Below are 22,083 nucleotides of genomic sequence, written 5' to 3' on the forward strand. Positions count from 1 at the left end.
TATCAGTGTGTGTATAAACTTTAGTGTGTGTGTGTGTATGTGTGTGTGTGTGTGTGTGTGTGTGTGTGTGTGTGTGTGTGTGTGTGTGTGTGAGAGATGAGAGAGTGAGGTATTAAATGATCACTAATGAGGTTTCACACTGGTGCTGGTGTTTGAACAGAAGTCATTCAATTCCATCTACACAGAAGTCCCTCAGTGTGTGTGTGTGGTGTGTGTGTGTGTGTGTGTGTGTGTGTGTGTGTGTGTGTGTGTGTTAGCAGAAGGCATGTAGACCTAATTTAAACTCAGGCCATGTGGTCATGTGGCTGTCAGCCATTCAGGTCACTCCAAAAAAATCTGTTCAAACTTTACACACACTCTATAGTGCATGGCAGGTGTGTGTGTGTGTGTGTGTGTGTGTGTGTGTGTGTGTGTGTGTGTGTGTGTGTGTTTTACTAGTTTTTTTTTAGTTATTGATAATAATGTTATCCACAAAACAAATAAAGAAAGAATACATATAATAATATAATAATAATAATAATATGTTATAATACATTTACAATAAATACAATATCATAATATATCAAATAAAATAAAATAGAATATTAAATGAATAACGTTCCGTAACCTCATCCCGGGAATTGTGTTTAATTTAATTCATATTTATGTCTATAATTTATTGCCTTATTTTAAATTATAATAAAAAACAACTATAACAAAAAAAACTATTTTAATGCTAATAATATCTATTTATTTTATATTATATATTTATAAATTATATATTACGTATTTTTAACCTGGAGACATCACTTTTACACTGCATGTGTGTGTGTGTGTGTGTGTGTGTGTGTGTGTGTGTGTGTGTGTGTGTGTGTGTGTGTGTGTGTTATTCTTTTGTCTATGCTGAGAAATGTTCAACATTCTATCATGGGTTCCCAAAAACGTATTGAAAGAAAACCCCCCCAAACTCCTCCCAAATACCCCCACACTCAAATACATCGTCATGACAACCAGAGCCAAACTGGATCTCAGGATTGGTTAGAATTTTATTTTCTTATTAAATTTGCTTCAATAAAATTACCAACAACAAAAAACCCTTTAGTAATAAATAAATTGAAATCAGCGAGTTTTAACGTGTAAAACCTGAATCAGAACTAAAACCTGATTACATTTGGAATAAACCAGTGTGCGGGGGACGGGGGTGTGTGTGTGTGTGTGTGTGTGTGTGTGTGTGGGGGGGGGGGGGGGGTGCTGTTATCTGTACACAGTAACGTTTGGTAGAAAAGTGCGAGTCTGTAACTAAATAAAAGTCGTGTCCTCTCCCTCACTCCTCCCTGCCTGTGGGTTTCCTCCTCCTTTCTTCCCTTTTCCTTTCTGTCTTTCCTCATGTCTCGACCACATACAGACGTGTTCAATGCAGAATCCGGTCCAGAAACTTTTCTTCTTCTTTTTCCATTTTCTTTTATTTATCAAAAGCCCTTTTTATAACGCTTTTAGACGAGAGCAGTGAAAGACGAACGGACGCCCGAGCAGAGAGCATTCTGGGGAATACGAGGTTGGGGAGCTGGTGGGGCAATAAAAAAAAAAAAAACCCTGCAACGGGATCGAGAGATTAATGAGTGCGCCACGGCTGCCGCGATGCCACTTAAATAGTAGCAGTAATTAAAGTTAATTAAAGTGCAGCTTCCATGAAAATTATTCATCGCCCGAGGATCAGGTGACGGGACGGGAGCCGGGGGTTAAGTGGCGAACCGGCCACGGAGACCACCGGCGATTTAGCCACAGCTGCTGGAGCGCAGACGCCGGGTCATGTCCTATCACGTTACCTAATGGAGGAGGAGAAGTCGAGGAAAGGAGAGAAAGGTAGCGTAAGCGAGAGTGCTCGGGTGGAAGAAAGGGCTGCCAGGTAACTTAAAACTCCTTACAAGCGCTACAAAAGAGGCTTGTGGGATCCGCTTAACCAGAAACCCACACCGGGCCAACTGGGAATCCCAGCGAATCAATCAGGCCATTCTTTTTTAACGGCCCTTCCACAGATTAGGACTTTAAAGGGATCGATCAATGGCTCCGTTGTTCCCGCTGAAAAAGTGCGAGCCGTCTCGGAGGTATCCAGCGAGATCGGCGCTGAAGCGATAGCCTGTCGATGGAGTGGCCGAGAGAAAATAGGCTCGGGCGAGGTGGAGGGAGAGGGCACGAGAATGACGGGTCCAGAAAACCAGTCAGAGAAAATGCCAGATTTCAAGCCTCGGATGGATGGAATGGTGGGATTGTGAATGATGGAATGGTGGGAGTTCAGTGGTTAAGGCATTGGATCCCAACCACACCAAGCTGCCACTCATGGGCCCCTGAGCAAGGCCCTTTAATTCACCTGCTGTCGTAAGTTGCTCTGCCAAAAAGACAACGAGTGCAAATCAGATCCACAGTCTCGTTCAGGTGAGAAAATGTGATGGAAGACAAGAAAAAAGGAGCAGAATGAAGGGAAAAAAAGACGACAACGTGATAATGAACTCACAGGTTTGAAAAACAGCAGCTATTTCAACCCTTTTAAAAGAGAACTGGGAAGTAATTAGGTTTCTGAGCAACAATATGTGGAGTGCTTTCTCTTTCTCTCTCTCTCTCTCTCTCTCTATTACTCAATCGCTTCCTCTGTCGCTCTCTCACTCATTCCTGATTGAGAAGGTAACACGGGGTAATTAAAGGGAGGTGTGAGTTCCCCTTTATATGCATCTCTGTCTGCACACTAACACTTGTTCTACTGATTACAATACACTCACACATTTCCTCTCTCTCTCTCTCTCTCTCTCTCTCTCTCTCTTTTCTATCATCCCATCTTCATCTCCATTTCACTAAGCAGAGTCATCAGAAATACCCAGAGTCACTGGTTATTATGTTTCTTGTTATGTTCTGGTCTGGTGTATGGTGATGGAGAACTCAGCTCCACCCTGACCTTCTCCACACGGCCGGAGGTGAGATCATGATAGTGAGGCTCGGCTGAGCGGTGAATTGAGGTCGACCAGACGAGCTTCAATCATTCCATCGCCAAACACAGAGCGCATTGTGTTTACGGCCCACATTGAGAACCTTTATTCCAGCAGATATCAAATATCGACGCCAAGGATGATGCTGACTCTAAATCCCGCTGTCCTGGAGAACTAGCAAACCAGCGAGCTTCTCCATCCCAGGGAAACACTAGCAGGAACCTCATCTGAAATCAACAGATTTGCTCGTTTGTATTAATTTAGTAATTTTGCTAGTTTAGTGTTCAGGTTCTGTGCAAAAGATTGACTCCAGCAGTCTACACCACCATCAACAGCCTTCAAGCATCAAATACCGTTTTTCCCTGAACATCCTAAAAATACATTAGAAACAATATAATTATCATGAGGAGACAAATCACAATGCTAACTGCTGATATCCTGCTGTCCCAAATAGCTAGGTGGCTAGTCAACTCACAGGTGAACACTAGCCGGATTAGCATACAGGTTCCTTCTCGAGTGTGAACGTTTGCCTCCTATATAATCACAATCAGGTTCCTGTGATTACAGGGACCTCAGGAGCACGATTCACGTGATTGCTTGAGATTGTTCTAGTGCTCCAGAAGAAAGCCTGGATCTTGTTCTCTAGAAAACGAACTCGGACTTCTGGACCTGAGCAGATACGCAGGTGAAGGTTGCAAAAGAGATCCAGAAGAATCAACATGGCTTCAGGGATCAGGTTTCTTCAACTGCACTCTAACTAATTACGGCATATTGCTGAGGTTCGCTGCAGTAATTGTGTTTTGTCAGAAAGCCAGGCAGCTTTACAGAAGGTTTGGCTGGAGTGAAGTGGAGGTCTCTCTCTCTCTCTCTCTCTCTCTCTCTCTCTCTCTCTCTCTCTCTCTCTCCTCTCTCTCTCTCTCTCTCTCTCTCTCTCTCTCTCTCTCTCTCTCTCTCTCTCTCTCTCTCTCTCTCTCTCTCTCTCTCTCTCTCTCTCTCTCTCTCTCTCTCTCTCTCTCTCTGGATGCCCTTGCAGTCTCCTGCTCCGCTGTGCATCTCTGTCACGGTTCCTGTCACTGAACATTCATCATCACTCGCTCCGTCTCTGCTCCATCCCTCCATCCTTCCGCACCTTCTTCATCCCGGAGCAGATAAATGCAGCTATAAAATCATATCCGAGTTCTGAGATCCTGCTCCTCTATCGCCTACATAAAAAACACGTATCTCCACGTGTGAGAAATGATCTTATAAATGATGTGGCCTTCCTCTCCGCCATGTGTGTGTGTGTGTGTGTGTGTGTGTGTGTGTGTGTGTGTGTGTGTGTGAGATCTTTGTGCTGTACTTACAGTAAAACACTGAGGCTATCTAACTCGGCTAACCCTCTTTAATGAGCTCAGTCAGTGTGCACTTGATGGCAAATTATATTTCATGGGTGGTTGGGCATGAAAGAAAAATCTTGTTTGCATGATCCTTAAAAAATATCTATTAGAGAGAAGAGATCTAGCGTAACGTTCCTCGGATGTGAGCGCACGGCGACCGCTCGTTTCTCTCCGGGGAAATGGGACGGAAAAAAAAATAATAAGGAGACCTGCTTCGCCTTGGATGTGAGCAAAACGCCAGCGCAGTGCTAACTCCATCCGTCAGGATAATAAGCGCTTCTTCAGCAGGAAGAACAGCTGAGGAACACGCCGGCCCGCCACATGTGCCCCGATCCAGACGCGATAAAGAGACGTGACGGGATCGTCACGTGACCGGGGTCGTGTATCGTCATCTGTTCCCGACGGCGCCCGAGCGACTCCGACCGCAAATTACAAACTCCAGGAACGCAGCAGTCAAATGGTTTTAAGAAATTAGTCCTGCTGAGGTAAATACGGCGCGGCCGCAAGGTAAACACACCCGTCTGAAATTACGCTGGTGAAGATCAGAGAAAGCAGAAGACTTGCAGTGCAAACTAACAATGCAACAAACAAACGCTCCTCTAAAGCACCTACTTCCATGGACCAAAAACTATTTCTGATGATCCTCAAGATTAATTTAATACACTCCTACTGCTAAAACAATTCCTCTTGGAGATACGTTCAGCACCGCGTTCCTCTCCGCAAACACCAAGAGCATTTCGTACGAGTGAAACTTCTTACCAGCCTGACTGGTGGCGATGCTGACGGCGGCGAAGAGCCTCTGTGTCCGACTCATGTCCGAGACTCCGTTCACGGCTTCCACCTCAAAGGTGTAGTTGGCATGAGGCAGAAGATCGCTGATGGTGATGTAGGTTTCCGTGAGGCCGCTCTGCTGCGGCATGTACGCCACGTTCCCTCCACATGGCACACACTCCTCCGGTTCCCAGCTGCACCTCCTGCATACGATCCGGTAGGTGATATCGTTGCGGCCCCCTGAGTCGGCCGGAGGGTTCCACTCCAAGGTCACCGTGGTCTGGTTGATGTTGTAGACCAGGTTCTGAGGAGCTGATGGAGGTCCTGGAGAGACAGAAGGGGAGAAAAGAATACATGTGAGCAATGAAAGAGAGGTTATAACACTGAACTGGACTGAGAAAAGTTTTTTATGGTGTAGGAACCTGCAAATGACACAAACCCCATACCACCAAAGCCTCAACCCCAAATACTCAAGTACCATTAGTTCCTTTTTGCACCAATCGTAAGCCACAGGAACCATTTAAAACTAAAAAGTGGCCTAAAGATAGTGTAGTAAGATGCTGAGAGCTGGCAGATGATGTGCACCAGGCTGTGTGATGAAGAGAAGAAGAGAGACGAGCTCTGTAAGCACACAGAAGGTGACCGACATCTTGTGAAATTCATATGCCAGGATCTGAGCGAGGTCAGGATGAGAAAAAAGCGAGAAGAAAGCCGAGTTACGTAACCACGTGATGGAAGAGTGACACTCGGCGCACTCACTGGATTATTCTCTCCTCTGGCCTGCTGTATTAATGTGTCATGGGGACGTGTGGAATCCGGTCCCGCAGGCAAAGTGCTGACACACAATTAGAGTGTAACCCAGATACTGCGAGACGTTCCACAATGCAGGGGAGACACACTCGAGAGCGACCAAGGTCAGCGTGGACCAGGAGGAGACGAGGCAGCTGGAGGAACTCAATAATGAGCTATGAGACAGGAAGTAGAGAAATGAATCATTTCTGCGATGCATCACGACACTGACGATTCTGCATCGACGCAGTAATGCACCCAAAATGTTAAAGTTCAAGATCTGGGCATATTTTGTAGTTTATGAACAAACTGTTAAGCACAAACTTTACAACACACGCTGCGATGATCGAGGTTTTTCGAGAAGAACATCGCTGGAACATGACGTGAGATCAGGAAGACCTTCGATGACCCTCAGAGAACAATTCACACAAGCTCACTTCCACACCCACCAGTGCAGAGATCCAGCGTGAATGGCAGAAGGGTTTGACACGCTTTGAAGGAAGACTTCCAGAACACTTTTCAGAAGAACGCTGGAGCTCAGTATTACTGCACAAGGAGACGATTTCCATTTTAATATTTACTAATGGTTATTAATTATAAATGCACCTGCATATGCATAAAAAATGTAGCCAATGTGCAGTATTATTTGGAATAGAAGACGCGATGCATGATATCGAATTAAATCGAATCATTGACATGATTATCGTAATCAAATTGTGAAACCGGTGAAGATTCACACCACGAGGAAACAGGAGTCAGAAGTTGGAGTCTGCCGGTGTTTCGCTTCTCAAAACGTACAATTTAAACAATACATTCAAATCCAAATCGTCCCAGACGTCAGCTACAGCAGGAGCTTTGGATCGGATGAAGCACTTGCTAGTGTGGTCATCATATTCCTTTCCTAATTCATTAGCCGAATAAAAGGATAACACGCGTCCCGGGAAGCAGCAGTAAACCTTCACCCCCTCCACAGTCAGGCTGAAATTTACGAGTCGAACCTTAAATCTATTTACGGCCGCCGTGACAGCACACGATTCCCGCCGACAAAACTCTCACGTCACCCCTTCATCCTTCAAAACCCCATGAACTCCACCTGAGCCCAGCCCGGACCCTGAGCCCCCTCGACCCTGTCACAGAAACGCCGCTCGCACCATTTCCACGACTTCGCCTGGGAATAAAAAGCCTCCGCTTTATAGTTTGTGTTTTTTCATGATGTTTTGTGAAGCTGCTTTCAAGACGCAACATCCATATGCATGAGGGCAAAAAGCAGCCTTCCAAACAGTGGGGACGAATAATATGACACTTAAAATGTGCCTCTCATTAGGGATAATGACACACACACACACACACACACACACACACACACACACACACACAACCACACACACACACACACACACACACACACACACGTGCTACAATATTCATCAGAGGAGGAGGAGGAGGAGGAGGAGGGAAAATGCATGATCAGATGATATGAAAGGGCCACCTGTGGCAGGTGAACAGAGGAGGTTTGTGTGTGTGTGTGTGTGTGTGTGTGTGTGTGTGTGTGTGTGTGTGTGTGTGTGTGTGTGTACTCGTCTCTTTCTGTCACTCTCTCTATTTCCTCCTGTCTCCTTCTTCCACTCTCAATTTTTCCCAGCATCGGCTTTGCTGCATCATGTCTTCTCCTTTCTCCCATAACCCAACTCTATACAGCCGCACAGTCACAGGGAGCACCGACCTTTATCGGACAGCGAGTTAGACAAAGATTTTACGTGAATCTGAGCAAATCTAACACAGAGATGTCTGACGTGACGTACGTTTGACATACAGTGACGCAGTCGTTCAAGGTGTTTCGAGCAGCACGAGCTCAACCCCCGAAAACGCTGAAACCATTCAGTACATCGTGCGTGATGATCATCAGACAAAAATCCACATGATCTCACTTCCGCACACACACACACACACACACACACACACACACACACACACACACACACACACTTCTCTCCAGATTCTGCTCCTACTTCCCCCTCTTCCTGAAGATGAAGATCCAGTTCACTGTCTCACTGCTGAAGTCTGAACACTGTTTGATTAGAAACACACACTACACACAGACATCGAGAACAGGATTCTTTTAGATTTCACGCTTTGCCATCACACTCGTTCTACTCTCCCTCTTTCTCTCCCTCTATCTCTTTTCAGTCTTGTTTTCACCTCCTACTTGATGCTCGATCAGAAAAAGAAGCCGACGCCCACTTGCACACAAACACACTTCACCTCCTGGGATGTGTTCTGCATTTCCATGGCTACATGTGATGATAGCAGTTACGGCTCCGTGATCACAGCCGTCGCTTTTGACTTTCGAGTGGCAAAGATCAAGGGACTGATTATCCAGCAATAAACAAGGAGCAACTCGCCGACTTCCTCGAGTGCCACTTCAGCATCTCGCCTCAATAGCGTGGAGATGGAGTTAAACACCCTCGCCTAGATCCGTGTGTGTGTGTGTGTGTGTGTGTGTGTGTGAGAGATTTAGAGATGTTAAAATATATCCGTATATGATGGACTCGTAATGTGTGTGACTGCGAGGCAACGGAGCCACTTCCTGTTTTCCTGTTTTTGAATGATGATTCAGAGTCTGGTTTCTCCATCGCATACACACGCCTATGATCTCCACTCCTCAGCCTGAGCACTGTGGAGGAGCGAACTTCCATTTCCAGGTATCACGACTAGCAAGGGTTTGGAAATTTCTACCACAGAACGCTTCAGATCTTTCCAATAACACCTCAGTGTTGTATTACTCTAATACCACAGTTATTGGATTGCTGTTTAATATTTATGAAGCAAATGTACTTTTTATCCATTTACAGTTATTTTTATTGATGTAGAACATCAGCTGCTTATATGAGAGCAACTATAAACATTTCACCCAATAAAACCTCTCACTCTGAATACCTTCTCAGGGTGGAAAAACTACATTCCAACACAATCTCCTCATGGAATGCTTCACAATATCAACCCTCCTGATCCATTACTAAGGTTAGATGATAAAGGTGGAGCTGACGGAGCCTTCTGACTAATGAGTATGAAGGATTTGTTAGTACCGTGGTATCAAAAGTTCAGGCTTGTTCTTGTACAAAGCCACGTCACTTAATTTACATTTGGCAAATGTTTTTAATCAGAGCGACTCCCAATTATCCAACTGAGCAATTAAGGGCCTTATTTAGGGGCCCGGCAGTGGCAGCGTACGAGTGGTGGGATTTGAACTTCTGACCTCCAACATCTTAACCACTACACTTCCACCTTCGCCTACGGCATTTCTACCCTGAAACAATTCTGAGCTTGTCTGAAAGACGGAGATTATTTGTAGCGTATTTTGGAATAAAAAAATAAACAGTTACTCAAGAATTAAAAATAAAATAAAATAATATACAGGACCATAAAAGCGAGTCAGACTTATAGAGATTTCCAGTGACAGCATGTTAATGAGGTCATCCACTGATTTAGTGTGTGTGTGTGTGTGTGTGTGTGTGTGTGTGTGTGTGTGTGTGTGTGTGTGTTGTGACTAGACTTAGGGCTTAACTCTGGAATGCAGTTCTTATCAGCTCAGAGCTGTGCCTCCTATTAGAAGTCGAGGCAATAATTAAGCGCGCTTAATCCGGAGACGAGTTTCTGTACGAGCGCCGCTGACGATGCTGAGTGAAGTCTCTGTGCTGAAAATAATTCAGGGTTTTTTTTCTCTGTGTACGTTTCTCTCTCACATTTATTTAAAAAAATTTGCTCAAAACACCAATGTTGTATATTAATCAGAAAAGAATCCAATTTGCAACACCAATGAAAAGAGAGAAGGCGGAGCTTAAAACAGAAGAAAAATGTTACGTTGTTACAAACATGCTGAAACTGGAGACTCCTTCCTAATAAATGGTTCCTATGCAAGTCCTTGGAAATGATGTTACTATAGAAACGGTAATGCATAACCCTCGATTATCGCACGTCCAAGAGCCAACACATGGACACAACATCTCCAGCTTCTCTGTTCCAGATGCATGATTGATATCATCTCTGAAATCCATCAATAAAAGCTTCATTGAGAGCAGAACACGCCTGATATTTATTTCACCGGGTCACGGCACCGGCTGAGAATACAGGGAAGATGTGTCCAGTGGTGCAACGCCAACATACACAACCCCAGAACATATCTTCTGATGAGGTTCATCCTCCATTCGCTTAGTCTTCTCCCATCTGGACAGTCACGATGCCTCTCCCTTTAATTCTCTGCTTTTTTATTGCACTTCTCCCTAAACCCTACCGTGTGAAATCTGGTGTTGTGTTTGTTCAGCGCCCCGGCTTCCTAAAGGTTTAAGCCCACTCCTTTCTTTTCTCTCTCTCTCTCTCTCTCTCTCTCTCTCTCTCTCTCTCTCTCTCTCTCTCTTTTTTTCTTTTTTTAAAAGCTGTCCGTCCGCATGTTTGTTCAGCGAATGTAAATTGGCCTCCAATTACCACCGGCTCCAAATCCCCAAAAGAAGATCTTCATCCGTAGCCTACGTTTACTTAATCCACAGATAATTAAGATAAGACTTTTTTTGAAGAGTGGCGCTGTAACTCTGGCGTTAAAATAAAAGAAAACGAGTCTGACGCCATGCGAGTTGATTTTGGAAGCCGGCCGGTCTGCGCAGCTGCGTTTAAAGCTGAGCGATTGCGTTCTGAAATCCTGTCTTCACGTGACAACGTGCAGTGGACGTTAAAAATTTCATGCAATAAAGCAGTGTGAGGAACTGGGCTCAGGCGGATTGAGCTCGGGGGAAGAACGACTCGTTCTCCTCCTCTGTATTGCATTCTGTCGAACACTTTCCAGCCAAACTCAGAAACTGCGATCGAGAGCGAGTGAAAAACAGAGCGAGAGAAAAACAGAGCGAGAGGAAAACAGAGAGAGAACTTTCCCGCTGTTTCCTGATTAGGTATAGCAGGTAGCCATTAGAGCAAAACGCAAACAGCGTGTTCCTGTCTTTTGTTTCAGTCGCAAACGAAGCATTGGCGTGGGCTGAAAAGGTTTCCCGGCGCGTGTTTCAGAGGGAAAAAAAAAAAGAACAGAGAAAAGATCAGACAGAAGGATGCGAGCGATCATGCGCTATTCTGTGCAGGTTCTCAGGAAGATCTGCTCAACCCTGTGACCCTTTTCACGGGAATAAGGGAGGAACAACGTTCAAACACTGAGCATCTCACTAAAAATTCTCCTGGCCAATGAGGCGCGACTCCAAACTCCTCTCGGCTGCTTTTACAAGGCTAAATCTGATTAGCTCCATATCGGCGGCGAAGCCTGACGTGAGACGCAAGACGTGAAATGCGAGACGTGAGACGCAAGACGTGAGACGCAAGACTCTCTTTCGGATTTATTCCCACTTTCCGGGTTTATAGGGAAGGAAACAAATCTAAGAGAAAGGTGTGGTGTGTATGAGTGTGTGTGTGGTGTGTATGAGTGTGTGTGTGGTGTGTATGAGTGTGTGTGGTGTGTATGAGTGTGTGTGTGGTGTGTATGAGTGTGTGTGTGTGGTGTGTATGAGTGTGTGTGTGGTGTGTATGAGTGTGTGTGTGGTGTGTATGAGTGTGTGTGGTGTGTATGAGTGTGTGTGTGTGGTGTGTATGAGTGTGTGTGTGGTGTGTATGAGTGTGTGTGTGGTGTGTATGAGTGTGTGTGGTGTGTATGAGTGTGTGTGTGGTGTGTATGAGTGTGTGTGTGGTGTGTATGAGTGTGTGTGTGGTGTGTACGAGTGTGTGTGTGTGTGTGTGTGGTGTGTATGAGTGTGTGTGTGGTGTGTATGAGTGTGTGTGTGGTGTGTACGAGTGTGTGTGTGTGTGTGTGTGTGTGTTGTGTGTGTGTGTGTGTGTATGAGTGTGTGGTGTGTATGAGTGTGTGTGAGTGTGGGGGGTTTCTTCATAAATAAACGTGCGTGTAGTGGATTAGGAAACCAGCAGCACCCTCGATTCAACCCACGCTCCCTTCTCTCCTCCCTGCCTCCGTCTCTCCTTCGCCTCGTCTGTGTAAACAAGTCATCAATGGCTGGAGCGTAATTGCGGCACTCGCTGGAACAAATTAAAGTGGCGAAAGGGAAAGGAGAGGATGAGAGGGGGAGAGATCGAGAGAGAGAGAGAGAGAGAAAGAAAGGGGGAGAGACAGAGAGAGATAAAGGGGGATAGAGAAAGAGAGAGAGACGAGCGTCCAGGACCTGTCGTTTCCACTGCTGACAGTAATTGCAATCTAATTTGACGGGAAACAGCAAATTGGTCCTCTGTTCATTAGCTACCAGAAGGGGGGTGGGGATGTGTGTGTGTGTGTGTGTGTGTGTGTGTGTGTGTGTGTTGGGGGGGGGGGGGGGGATAAGACTAGAAATAAGAAGAAACTAAAGTCTGTACCGAGAGCGGTAACGTTCCCCACGCGCTCGCTGTAAACGAGTGAAAGAAAAGAATACCCTCTTATTTTATACAGATGTTCCCCAGATTACGTTTGTTTGACTATCGCTCTTACGATCACCATAGCGTTACGACAAAATAGTTTTTCACGCGGTAACAACGTAGCAGCGTTCGCTCCGCCCTCAACTCGCGGCCCAGCGATCGCGTTCCCTTTTTACTAAATGACTCAATTATAAACAAATCACAGGAAACTTCTTCCCCACACTGATCACATATTCAAGTTATGATAAAGTTGTAACATCTCCATCATTTCTCCATCATATCTCCATCATATCTCCATCATATCTCCATCATAATCAACACTCTCCGACCCGCATCTGCTGCCTGGGAGCCACTTTTTATCACCGCTGGCCTCATTTTCAGTCCAAAAGGAGCTCAAATAAATTCAAACATTTTGTTGATGTTGAATAAAAATATGGCTGCTGTGTGAGACTGAGAGCTGCATTACATCACAGTCTGATCTGAATCTCTGCTTTTAATTTATGCAGCATGATTTACTGTAATCGTTGTGAGTAATTCATGTTTTTTCTACTTTGAGACATGATCCTGTATTGTATAATGTGTTTAATAGTAAATAAAACCTCACAAATCAGCAGTTTTGGGGATTTTCACTAACGTGTGCATCTTTCAGTCTATAAATCAGCAGGTTAAATCGTGTATATGAGCAAATTAATATCTGGTTGATGTTAAAACACAACAGAACCATCATGAATATCAATATAATCAATAATCCTCTCAGATATTTGTTTCCAAATTCAAACAAAAAAAACATTAATGGAAAGTAAACAACGTTTCTGCTCATCATGGAGAAAACAGAACCTGAGAAGTCAGCTCCAGCCAGAAAATCCGAGCAGAAATTTACCACAAAATCCCACCACACACACATCATCTCCATTACTTTCATTCTCCACAACTCACACACCAGAGTGTCTACAGGGTCAAAGTTCAGCGAAATGAAGCTGGTGTGAATGTTGATCAGCGCCTCGGCGTGGCCTTCACATCCAAAATAGAATTTCACTTCCATGAGCTAACATTTGGTGTGTTTCTCTTAGTGGGAGAATGTGGTGACCCCTGGTTTAGGTGAGTGGACTCACTTGTGCAGGCGATGGAGGGATGATCTGAAGGAGCACGATAATATCCATCCTCACATTCACACCTCCACGAGCCTTCTCTGTCGTTATAGCTGTGAGCAGGACATCGCGAACACTGCAGGTCCTGCGACGAGGACTTGAAGAAGCCACGACCACAGGCTGAGAGAGAGGGGGGGGGGAGGGAGAGCGAGAGAGAGAGAGAGAGAGAGAGAGAGAGAGAGAGAGAGAGAGAGAGAGAGAGAGAGAAAGAGTTATAACCTCTTTTACAGTCGAGTTCATATGAAAACAAGGGCAGAGAAGAACAGATCTGAACTTGTGTTCACATTTTAATGGTGTTTGAATCAATGTGGCCCTCTGGCATGATGAGAAATACTGCTTCACACACACACACACACACACACACACACACAGGAAGTAAAGCAGACATTACTCAGGACTGATCATATTAATTCTCTGTTAGTTTGTTTTTAAATATCCCTCGTTCACTTAACACAGAGAAAAAGAGAGAGAGAAAGATGTACAGAGAGACAGAGAGACAGACAGACAGACAGACAGACAGACACAGACAGACAGACAGACAGACAGACACAGACAGACAGACAGACAGACAGACAGACAGACACAGACAGACAGACAGACAGACAGACAGACAGACAGACAGACAGACAGACAGACACAGACAGACAGACAGACAGACACAGACAGACAGACAGACAGACAGACAGATACAGACAGACAGACAGACAGACAGACAGACAGACAGACAGACGTGTCCTGTAAGTGGAGTAAAAGAAAAACAAAGACAAGGTTATAGTGTAGAAAATAGGAAATGTAACAGGATTATTTCAGCTTTTCACCTTTAACAGAAGCTAAAATAAAAGGAGGTCCTGCAGAAGCTCATCACAGATGAAGCTGAAATTACGGCCGAATCGCTCGAGGCGTCAGGAAGAAAAAAAAAGAGATTCACTGATTCACAGATTCACGGATTCATGGAACTGTAATAAATGGTTATGAGGTGTTAAAGATGAGTCTGGTTCCTCTCAAGGTTTCTTCCTCATGAAGTCTCTGGGAGTTTTTCCTCCTCCACATTCTCATTAGGGAGAAACGTATAAACACTAAACGTGTACATTCTTTTAAACAACGTTAGAACCTCTTTGTCTCCGTAAAGATGCTTTGAGACGATGTCCACTGAATTAAACGTGTGAAATGAAACAAGAACGAAAGAAAGTTTCTGGAATAAGTGTTCAGGAGTAAAATCCTGGATTGCACAGCGTTGTGTTTTACTCCTGTAAATAATATACACAAGTTTCTTCCAACACTGTAATCTGCAGCATGGAGTTCTATCATTTTCAGTGACATCATGGTCAATAATTATACAGAAACGCACTCGTGTGATGCAGACGTGCGCTCTCGCCGCAACACCACGTTTCAGGGGAACTTCAGGTTAATAACTCAAATCAAATAAAGCGCTTTTTTCTTTACACACACACACACACACACACACACACACACACACACACACACACACACACACACCAGCTGTTTGGGTCTAAAGACAGCCTGACCCCTCTAAAACATGGCTTCATTACCCTAATGGAGATTTGCACACCTTAATGATTTCTGCTGTTCAGCATGGAAGAAGAACAGAGTCGAAAATCTTTTCATAGCGTAAAAAAGCTCTGCTCCGTCAAGTCTAAAATGGAAGCAGAGGTAAGAGGCCTCGTCGGTCGGTCGGTCGGCCGGTCGGTCGGTTTCTCCTGTTTAACACCTCAGTGGTGGAAACAGGGAGGTTCTGAGGAGCAAAGTATACTCATTTTAGCTACATGAAAGCGCTGTCACTGCCTATTTAGCTCAGAGCGAGAGCCTGGCGAGGAGCGAGAGGAAATAAAGACGGCTCTCCGGGCCGCTGGAGGAGACGAGGATGAGAAGATGCGATTTTTATCTCGGGTGTTTCTAACCTGGTAATTGAAAGCAGGATCTCCAGCTTAGGGATCTGGAAGCGGGAAGTGTACGCCGGTCATTAGAGCTTTCGAGGCTTTTAGGCTCGTGTAATTGAATAGAAAAAGGATTATTGGGGTAATGATAATTCCATTTTTATAAGACGGAGCCATTAAGAATTACATTCCCGTCTGATCTGGTGACTTAGCGTCTGGAGCGTGAGGGAGAGCGTCTGGAGCGCGAGGGAGAGCGTCTGGGTGAAGAGATGAAAATGGAAACACAAGACTGCTCTCCGTTTGAAGTTTAGCGTTTACGTGTCGAAACCTGTGCATGAAGGATATTAAGAAGATTCAAGACTCTTCTTTATAGGGGGAAGTGGGAGCTCAGTAGTGAAGGTTCTGGGTTACCGATTAGAAGGTCAGAGGCTTGGGCCCTTGAACGAGGCCCTTAAACAGTGCTCAGTGCTTACTGTATCATGGCTGTGAGGCTGGGATGGGCATTCTAACATTGCTGGGTGTCGAGGTCTTTAGCTTCCTTCCTAACATGCTAAGATTAGCGAAACAGGAGGGCTGTTACCCTGCTGCTGGTCTGATGCCCGAGGTCCTGACGAGGGCGCTGCAGCATGGGTGGAGTATTTTTATGTCCGAGCAAATCGAGTGTGTTTGTTGGTGGCACTTTAAAGCTGGAAATCGATGCGAGGTCTGAAAACAGGAGCTTTGCGCAATCGTTTTGACGTTTCTAGGTTGCGCGTCTGGGGGCCTGCCAATGCGCCGGCTCGAGGCTAACGACTCCTGGCACCACTACATATAAAACATACCATTGTCATGCTAACACTGTTGGAAGACGAACGATCGTTCAGCACATCTTCTCAGGGACTATTTATTTATCCTTGCAGGGGAAAGAACGAGTTTTTTGAGCGCGATGATGGAATTATTAGCGCTCGATGACACGATGAGGCAAAATCTGCTCCAGAACATGACGTGCAACAACTTCAGAACGAGGAACATGGAGGCACCTTTAACTAATATAACATGAGGATAATAACTGAAGTAGATTGGATTCTAGCGCCTGCTCGGTCCTGATGCTACGATTTTTTATTTTTTTTAAAGAACACACCTCCAGGATGAACTTCTCAGAGTTCCTACAGGAAAAGCTTTAAATTATCCTAGTATATATATGGGAGAAAAAAGAAGCAGGTCTGTCATATTCCTTGTAGTGCTTTAGCCCTTGGGTGGAGGCACCTCGCCATTGCTTGAGTCTGGACCTGAAGGATTTGGCCTCAGATCTGATGGATCATATGAATCATACCATGGATTTGATAGATCTGGGCATGGATCTGATGGACTTGACTATGGAGCTAATGGATCTGGCCATGGAGCTGATGGATTTGGACATGATCTAATTAATCTGGCCAACTATCTGATGGATCTGCCAACGGATCTGATGGATCTGGCCATGACAGATCAAATGAGGAACATTTTACGTTAATGAAAATGTCTCACTGAGCTTTGAAAGCATTGAGACAAAACAGTGTTTTCTACTTTTAGACTCACAGTTATAAAGAACATAAAGAAATGACCATGGGATGGATGAGGCCTTCAGGTGAAGTTGGAATCTATGACAGATTGATGTCTGACTTCGTGTCCATACTAGATGGTAATTCCTGTGATTAATTTATCGTGATTGACGGTCTGCACTTGTCCCATCAGGTGATGTTCTGATGATTGACAGAGCATTTTTCTCACGAGGCCTCACCATCGTTACACCACAGTGTGTGTTTTTCTTTTTTTTCTCTTTCCTGAACATAATTTAAGAGATGTTTATCCTCCTTCGCTCTGTACCACGACTTTAATCTACCATCAGCCCAACTGGAAGTGTTTAATTCCTCTCTAAGAAGCCGCTATTGAGCTCGTCCTAATCTCTGGCGAGTCTGCACATCAAAGTCGGTCCATCAGGAGCTCATTTGTATGATTGATTCGCCACTTTGTGAGGGAAAAAAGAGGACAAATCAAATACAGTCTCTGGACGGCTGCAGGAAGCAGACGGACCTCTGATGGCGATTTCCCTACAGGACGTTCATGTCAGGTCGAGGTCACTAATTTGACATTCAGCCAGCCATCCTGGTGCATTTAAAAAGCCAGGAACAGCTGAGAATACGAGAGATAAAGAACGAGAGGAACGAGAGGAACGAGCTGCAGACGAGAAGGTAAAGAAATGTGACTGGTGATTTCAGCGAGTCTGAAACAGCTGCATTTCAGCCACGACGCTGCAGAAACACCGACTCTGTTATCGTAATCTCTGCTCTGGACTGCTCTGCTTTTCCCTCACTGCCTGCTCTGTATTTGTTTAGTATCAAGTTGAAATATTTATTACCCAGGACTCCTTCAGTCGTTAGCTTTCACTACAATATTTCTTCAATAAAGTTTATCCAGTCTCCAGTACTGTGAAGGAATCAGTGTGATAGAAGGACGTTCCTGAGAAAGTTCCTTTAGAGGAGAAATTCAGCCAGGTCCTTCATGCAAAACTTTACACACCCCTTTTTTGGGGGGAGGGTGTAAAGGAACCAGTATGAGATGAGATAATTAACCTGTATGATATCAGTTGAAGAACCTGTGTGAGATAAGATTAAGAACCTGAATGAGATGAGATGAGATGACTGAAAAAAAAGCTCAGCACCTTCCACCACTAACCAACTCATCAACCTCCATGAAAACTCCAGACCCTGGAATCTGGCCTCTCCAGGAAATGAGCTCTGTGCGAGTCTGAAAGTCTGATACAGGACGTGAGGTACCATAAAAGAACATGCGAGATCCAGTTTCGTGTTTCGAATGCCCTGTTCCACACACCTCCGTCATGACCTTGGAGAGAAGGAGCTTTGGGTGTAAAGTAGAAAATGAAAAAAAGACGGGTGAACATTGCCAAGATGAAGGATTAAGTGGTTAAAAGACGGATCGTGTTCGGGCGAATACGGCAGGAACGCCCACGTTTAGCGATGAGAGAACCTTCAGGAACACAAACCTCTCATTCACAGCTCCTACCTCAGATGAGGGGCAGATAAGGAGCTTTCTGCCTGAGAAACTATGAGAAGATTAGCATTCTCTTACAGTATGAAGAGGAAGGACACTGAGAAGATGCAGGCTGCATGTAGAAACCCTAAGATACAGAGAGGTGTGGGATCTGCTGGATATGATCCTGTAGGTTCTTTGGAGTCAGAAAGAAAGAATCATCAGCAGGCTGAGATCCTGCTGAGATCCTGCTCGCACCTGTGTATTAAAGGTGTATTAAACCTTACGAGACATTTTACATGACTGCTCTCCATCAGCGACCTCTTTATCTCATGATGGAACACGGGGTTTTCATGAACATCAGCCGAGGTTGGTTCCCGAGGCCGGGGTTTTTGTTGGCGAGACGCGTTCTGTCTCCGGCTGCCAAAAAATTAATCCTCTAACCACGTCCTTATTATTCAAGTTTCAGCTACAGAGGAAGGAGATTCGATTAGGAAACTTGAAAACAACCGCATTGGAAAGCTAATGTTACGGACACATCTGGGTTGCTCCGCTACGGCCGCCAGATGTTGCTTGGGACAAATTATGACACGTATTACACTGAACGTGGACTTCACAGCATGTGTTTGAGAAATGAAGATCTCCGGTGCTGAGTGGAGAACACTGAGAGGACATGGTTTCTGGTATCTTCTTATTCAGATGCTATGATGTCAGGGGCCATGCTCAGGGGCCCATTAATTGCAGATTGGTGTGGCTGCGATTTGAACTCACAACCTTTGTATCCAAAGTCTAATGTTCTAACCGTTAAGCTCCAACCTCGAATTTAATTTGTTATCCAAACTTTTTCTCAAATACAAAAACAAAAGGATGAAAACAAAAAAAGGAAAAAAAAGAAAGAAAGAAAGAAAGAAAGAAGGAAAGAAAGAAAGAAAGAAAGAAAGAAAGAAAGAAAGAGAGAAAGATGAGAAAAAGGTTGTCAGTTATTCAGCATATACAAGAGACATGAGGCGAACTAATCGGCTTCAAGACCATGCAGCACACACACACACACACACACACACACACACACACACACACACACACACACACACACACACACACACACACACACACACAGCTTGTGGGACAGCTGTAACAGAGGTGACTAAGCAAAAGAATAGTGGCAGACCATCATTACTGGTGGCACACACACACACACACACACACACACACACACACCATGACTCACTTTTCCATTCACACACACACACACACACACACACACACACACACACACACACACACACACACACACACAAATGGGAAAACGTTCAGTAATGAGTAAGATTTCTTTCCTGAACAATAAAAACCTCTCACTTTTTTCCTGACGTGTAAATAAATATAATTGAATCATCTGCATTCACACAAACAATCTTCCTTTTTATTTTTTGTCGGTTCCTGTGATGTTTTTGTTAATCCTGCTTCTATAATGACGGCTTCAAAGCTTCTTTTCGGGTCCTAATAGAAAACAAGAAAACACAGAAATCTATTTCCAACGGGAGGGGGAAATAAATAAATAAATAAATAAATAAATAAATAAATAAATAAATAAATAAATAAATGTGAGCGCTTAAGCATGCACTCGGACGTGGAGGATAATTTAAACACGCAGTAAACACCTTTAATATAATGAAGGGAATAAATCGTAACAGCGCGAGTTCACTAAAAGCCATCTGAAAGTAAATATCGATTGCATAAACACTAATGCACCAGTATCATAAAACAAACGCTGTTCAGGATCGTTCATCATTGTGGCACAGAGACGCAACCCGACGCTCGCCTTCCCTCATAGCTGACATTAAGATCTACTTTATCAGTGTGTGTGTGTGTGTGTGTGTGTGTGTGTGTGTGTGTGTGTGTGTGTGTGTGTGTGTGTGTGTGTGTGTGTGTGTGTGTGTGTGTGTGTTTCCATATGAATATTAAAAATGTGCATCTGTGTACTTCCATCCGTCGAATTGGATTATATATATATATATATATAACATAATAATAATAATAATAATAATATACATTTATTATATTTATTATATATTTAATATATATTATTATATTATAATTATTATTATTATGATATATATATATATATATATATATATATATATATATATATATATATATATATATATATATATATATATATATATAAATAAAACATAATAATAATAATAATAATAATAATAATAATAATAATAATAATAATATAATGAGCTCAGTTTATTTCTATATAATTATTAGTAAATGTTTGACACTTTTATTATTTAAAAACTAACCAATAATTAGTAAATAATATTTTCTTTGTAAATTGATTTCTCGTTGCTAAACCGTATCTCGAGGGCGTTCTCTCAGCACCGCCGCTGCTACGTGAACACGACGTATCACAACACTACAGAGACGGAGGCGTGTCCTGAGAGTCACGTAGAATACAGATTAACATGGCAGAGGCAGAGCTGTAACTTCCTGCAGACACAACAGGAAAAGAATGTCTGGTTTTATTTCATCATCAGAGGCGTGTGTGAAAGAGACACGAGTTAGAAGTCAAAAGGCTCTGAAGTAAATGAACTTTGAACTTTCTGTATAATATTGAATTGCAGCGCATTTTGGATGCTGGGGCCGACACGTGATATGCGCTATGTTAGCGATAGTTTGCTGGATCCGAAACACTAGAAGGGTTTTCGTTTGCGCCGTGTCGTGTTGCAGGAAGAGAAAGAGTCCGTTAGCGAGTGCACAGTGTGCGTTTAACAAGCAAATGTAAGGATTGAGTTTGTTCACTTAGAATTAGAAAACCATTACAAAATAAACAATCTGATTTATATACACACAGTGCACTGTATACGAGTGCAGTACTATTATTGTTTTATTTTAAATATACCACAGAAGCTATTATAATATTATATTATAATATATTTGGGGATACTGCTATCTATCTATCTATCTATCTATCTATCTATCTATCTATCTATCTATCTATCTATCTATCTATCTATCTATCTATCTATCTATCTATCTATCTATCTATCTAATACACTACATACAGGATACATAGCTACAGACAAGATATGAACTTTGGCTGCTACGTCTAAACCTCTAAAATCTAAGTCATAAATGTGGCATTATTTTAATCTGGTTAATAATATTTATCAGCAGGAAGTGATCAGATATTAAATATTTGATAATTAGCTAGCGAGTATGATAGCATTATTATGTGGTAATGTAATATAATATAATACTGTGCTATAAAATGGCCCAAGCTGTGGGTGTGAGACATTGTGCTAGCTTGACTTAATTAGTGAATAAATGTTCAGAGATCATTTGTTTGGATTCCTGTTCTTCTATTCTTTTTTAGCGCTTTCCTAGCTAGCTTCTAACGTTAGTGGAGCAGGAGTGTTATATTTTGAAAATATTCTGCTATTTTGTTATACTGCGCTCACGACCACAGAAGGAGACGCTAATCACGTTTCTATTTTAGTGAATGATGTTAGCAAGGAGGTGTTTTTATATTAAATAGTACCTCCTGAGCTGCTTAGCCACATTGGGTATATTATTATAACTAGCATATGTAGTCTACAGTCAAAATGTTTTTAATGCAAAATTCTGGTAGTTTAATACACACAGAAATTTTTACTTATTATTATTATTATTATTATTGATCTCCTTACACGTGACATAT

General features: G+C 43.4%; 1 protein-coding gene across 20 annotated transcripts in view; it reads right to left on the reverse strand.

Moving 5' to 3' along the window:
* epha7 (eph receptor A7) overlaps nt 1-22,083 on the reverse strand; it is a 58,192-nt gene that overhangs the window by 28,270 nt on the left and 7,839 nt on the right. For all 20 annotated transcript variants that reach the window (XR_014532529.1, XR_014532530.1, XR_014532531.1 and 17 more), the window contains exons 4-5: nt 13,438-13,593; nt 5,093-5,428 (exon numbers count right to left, since the gene is read on the reverse strand). Coding sequence is in view for 16 of the 20 variants with exons in the window: in XM_083535697.1 (XP_083391823.1) it covers nt 5,093-5,428; nt 13,438-13,593 (492 nt within the window). In the remaining 4 variants the exon portion in view is untranslated. The remainder of the gene's footprint in view (nt 1-5,092; nt 5,429-13,437; nt 13,594-22,083) is intronic.

Source organism: Silurus aristotelis, assembly GCF_946808225.1.
Source record: "Silurus aristotelis genome assembly, chromosome: 29".
In the NCBI taxonomy this organism is placed as follows: Eukaryota; Metazoa; Chordata; class Actinopteri; order Siluriformes; family Siluridae; genus Silurus; species Silurus aristotelis.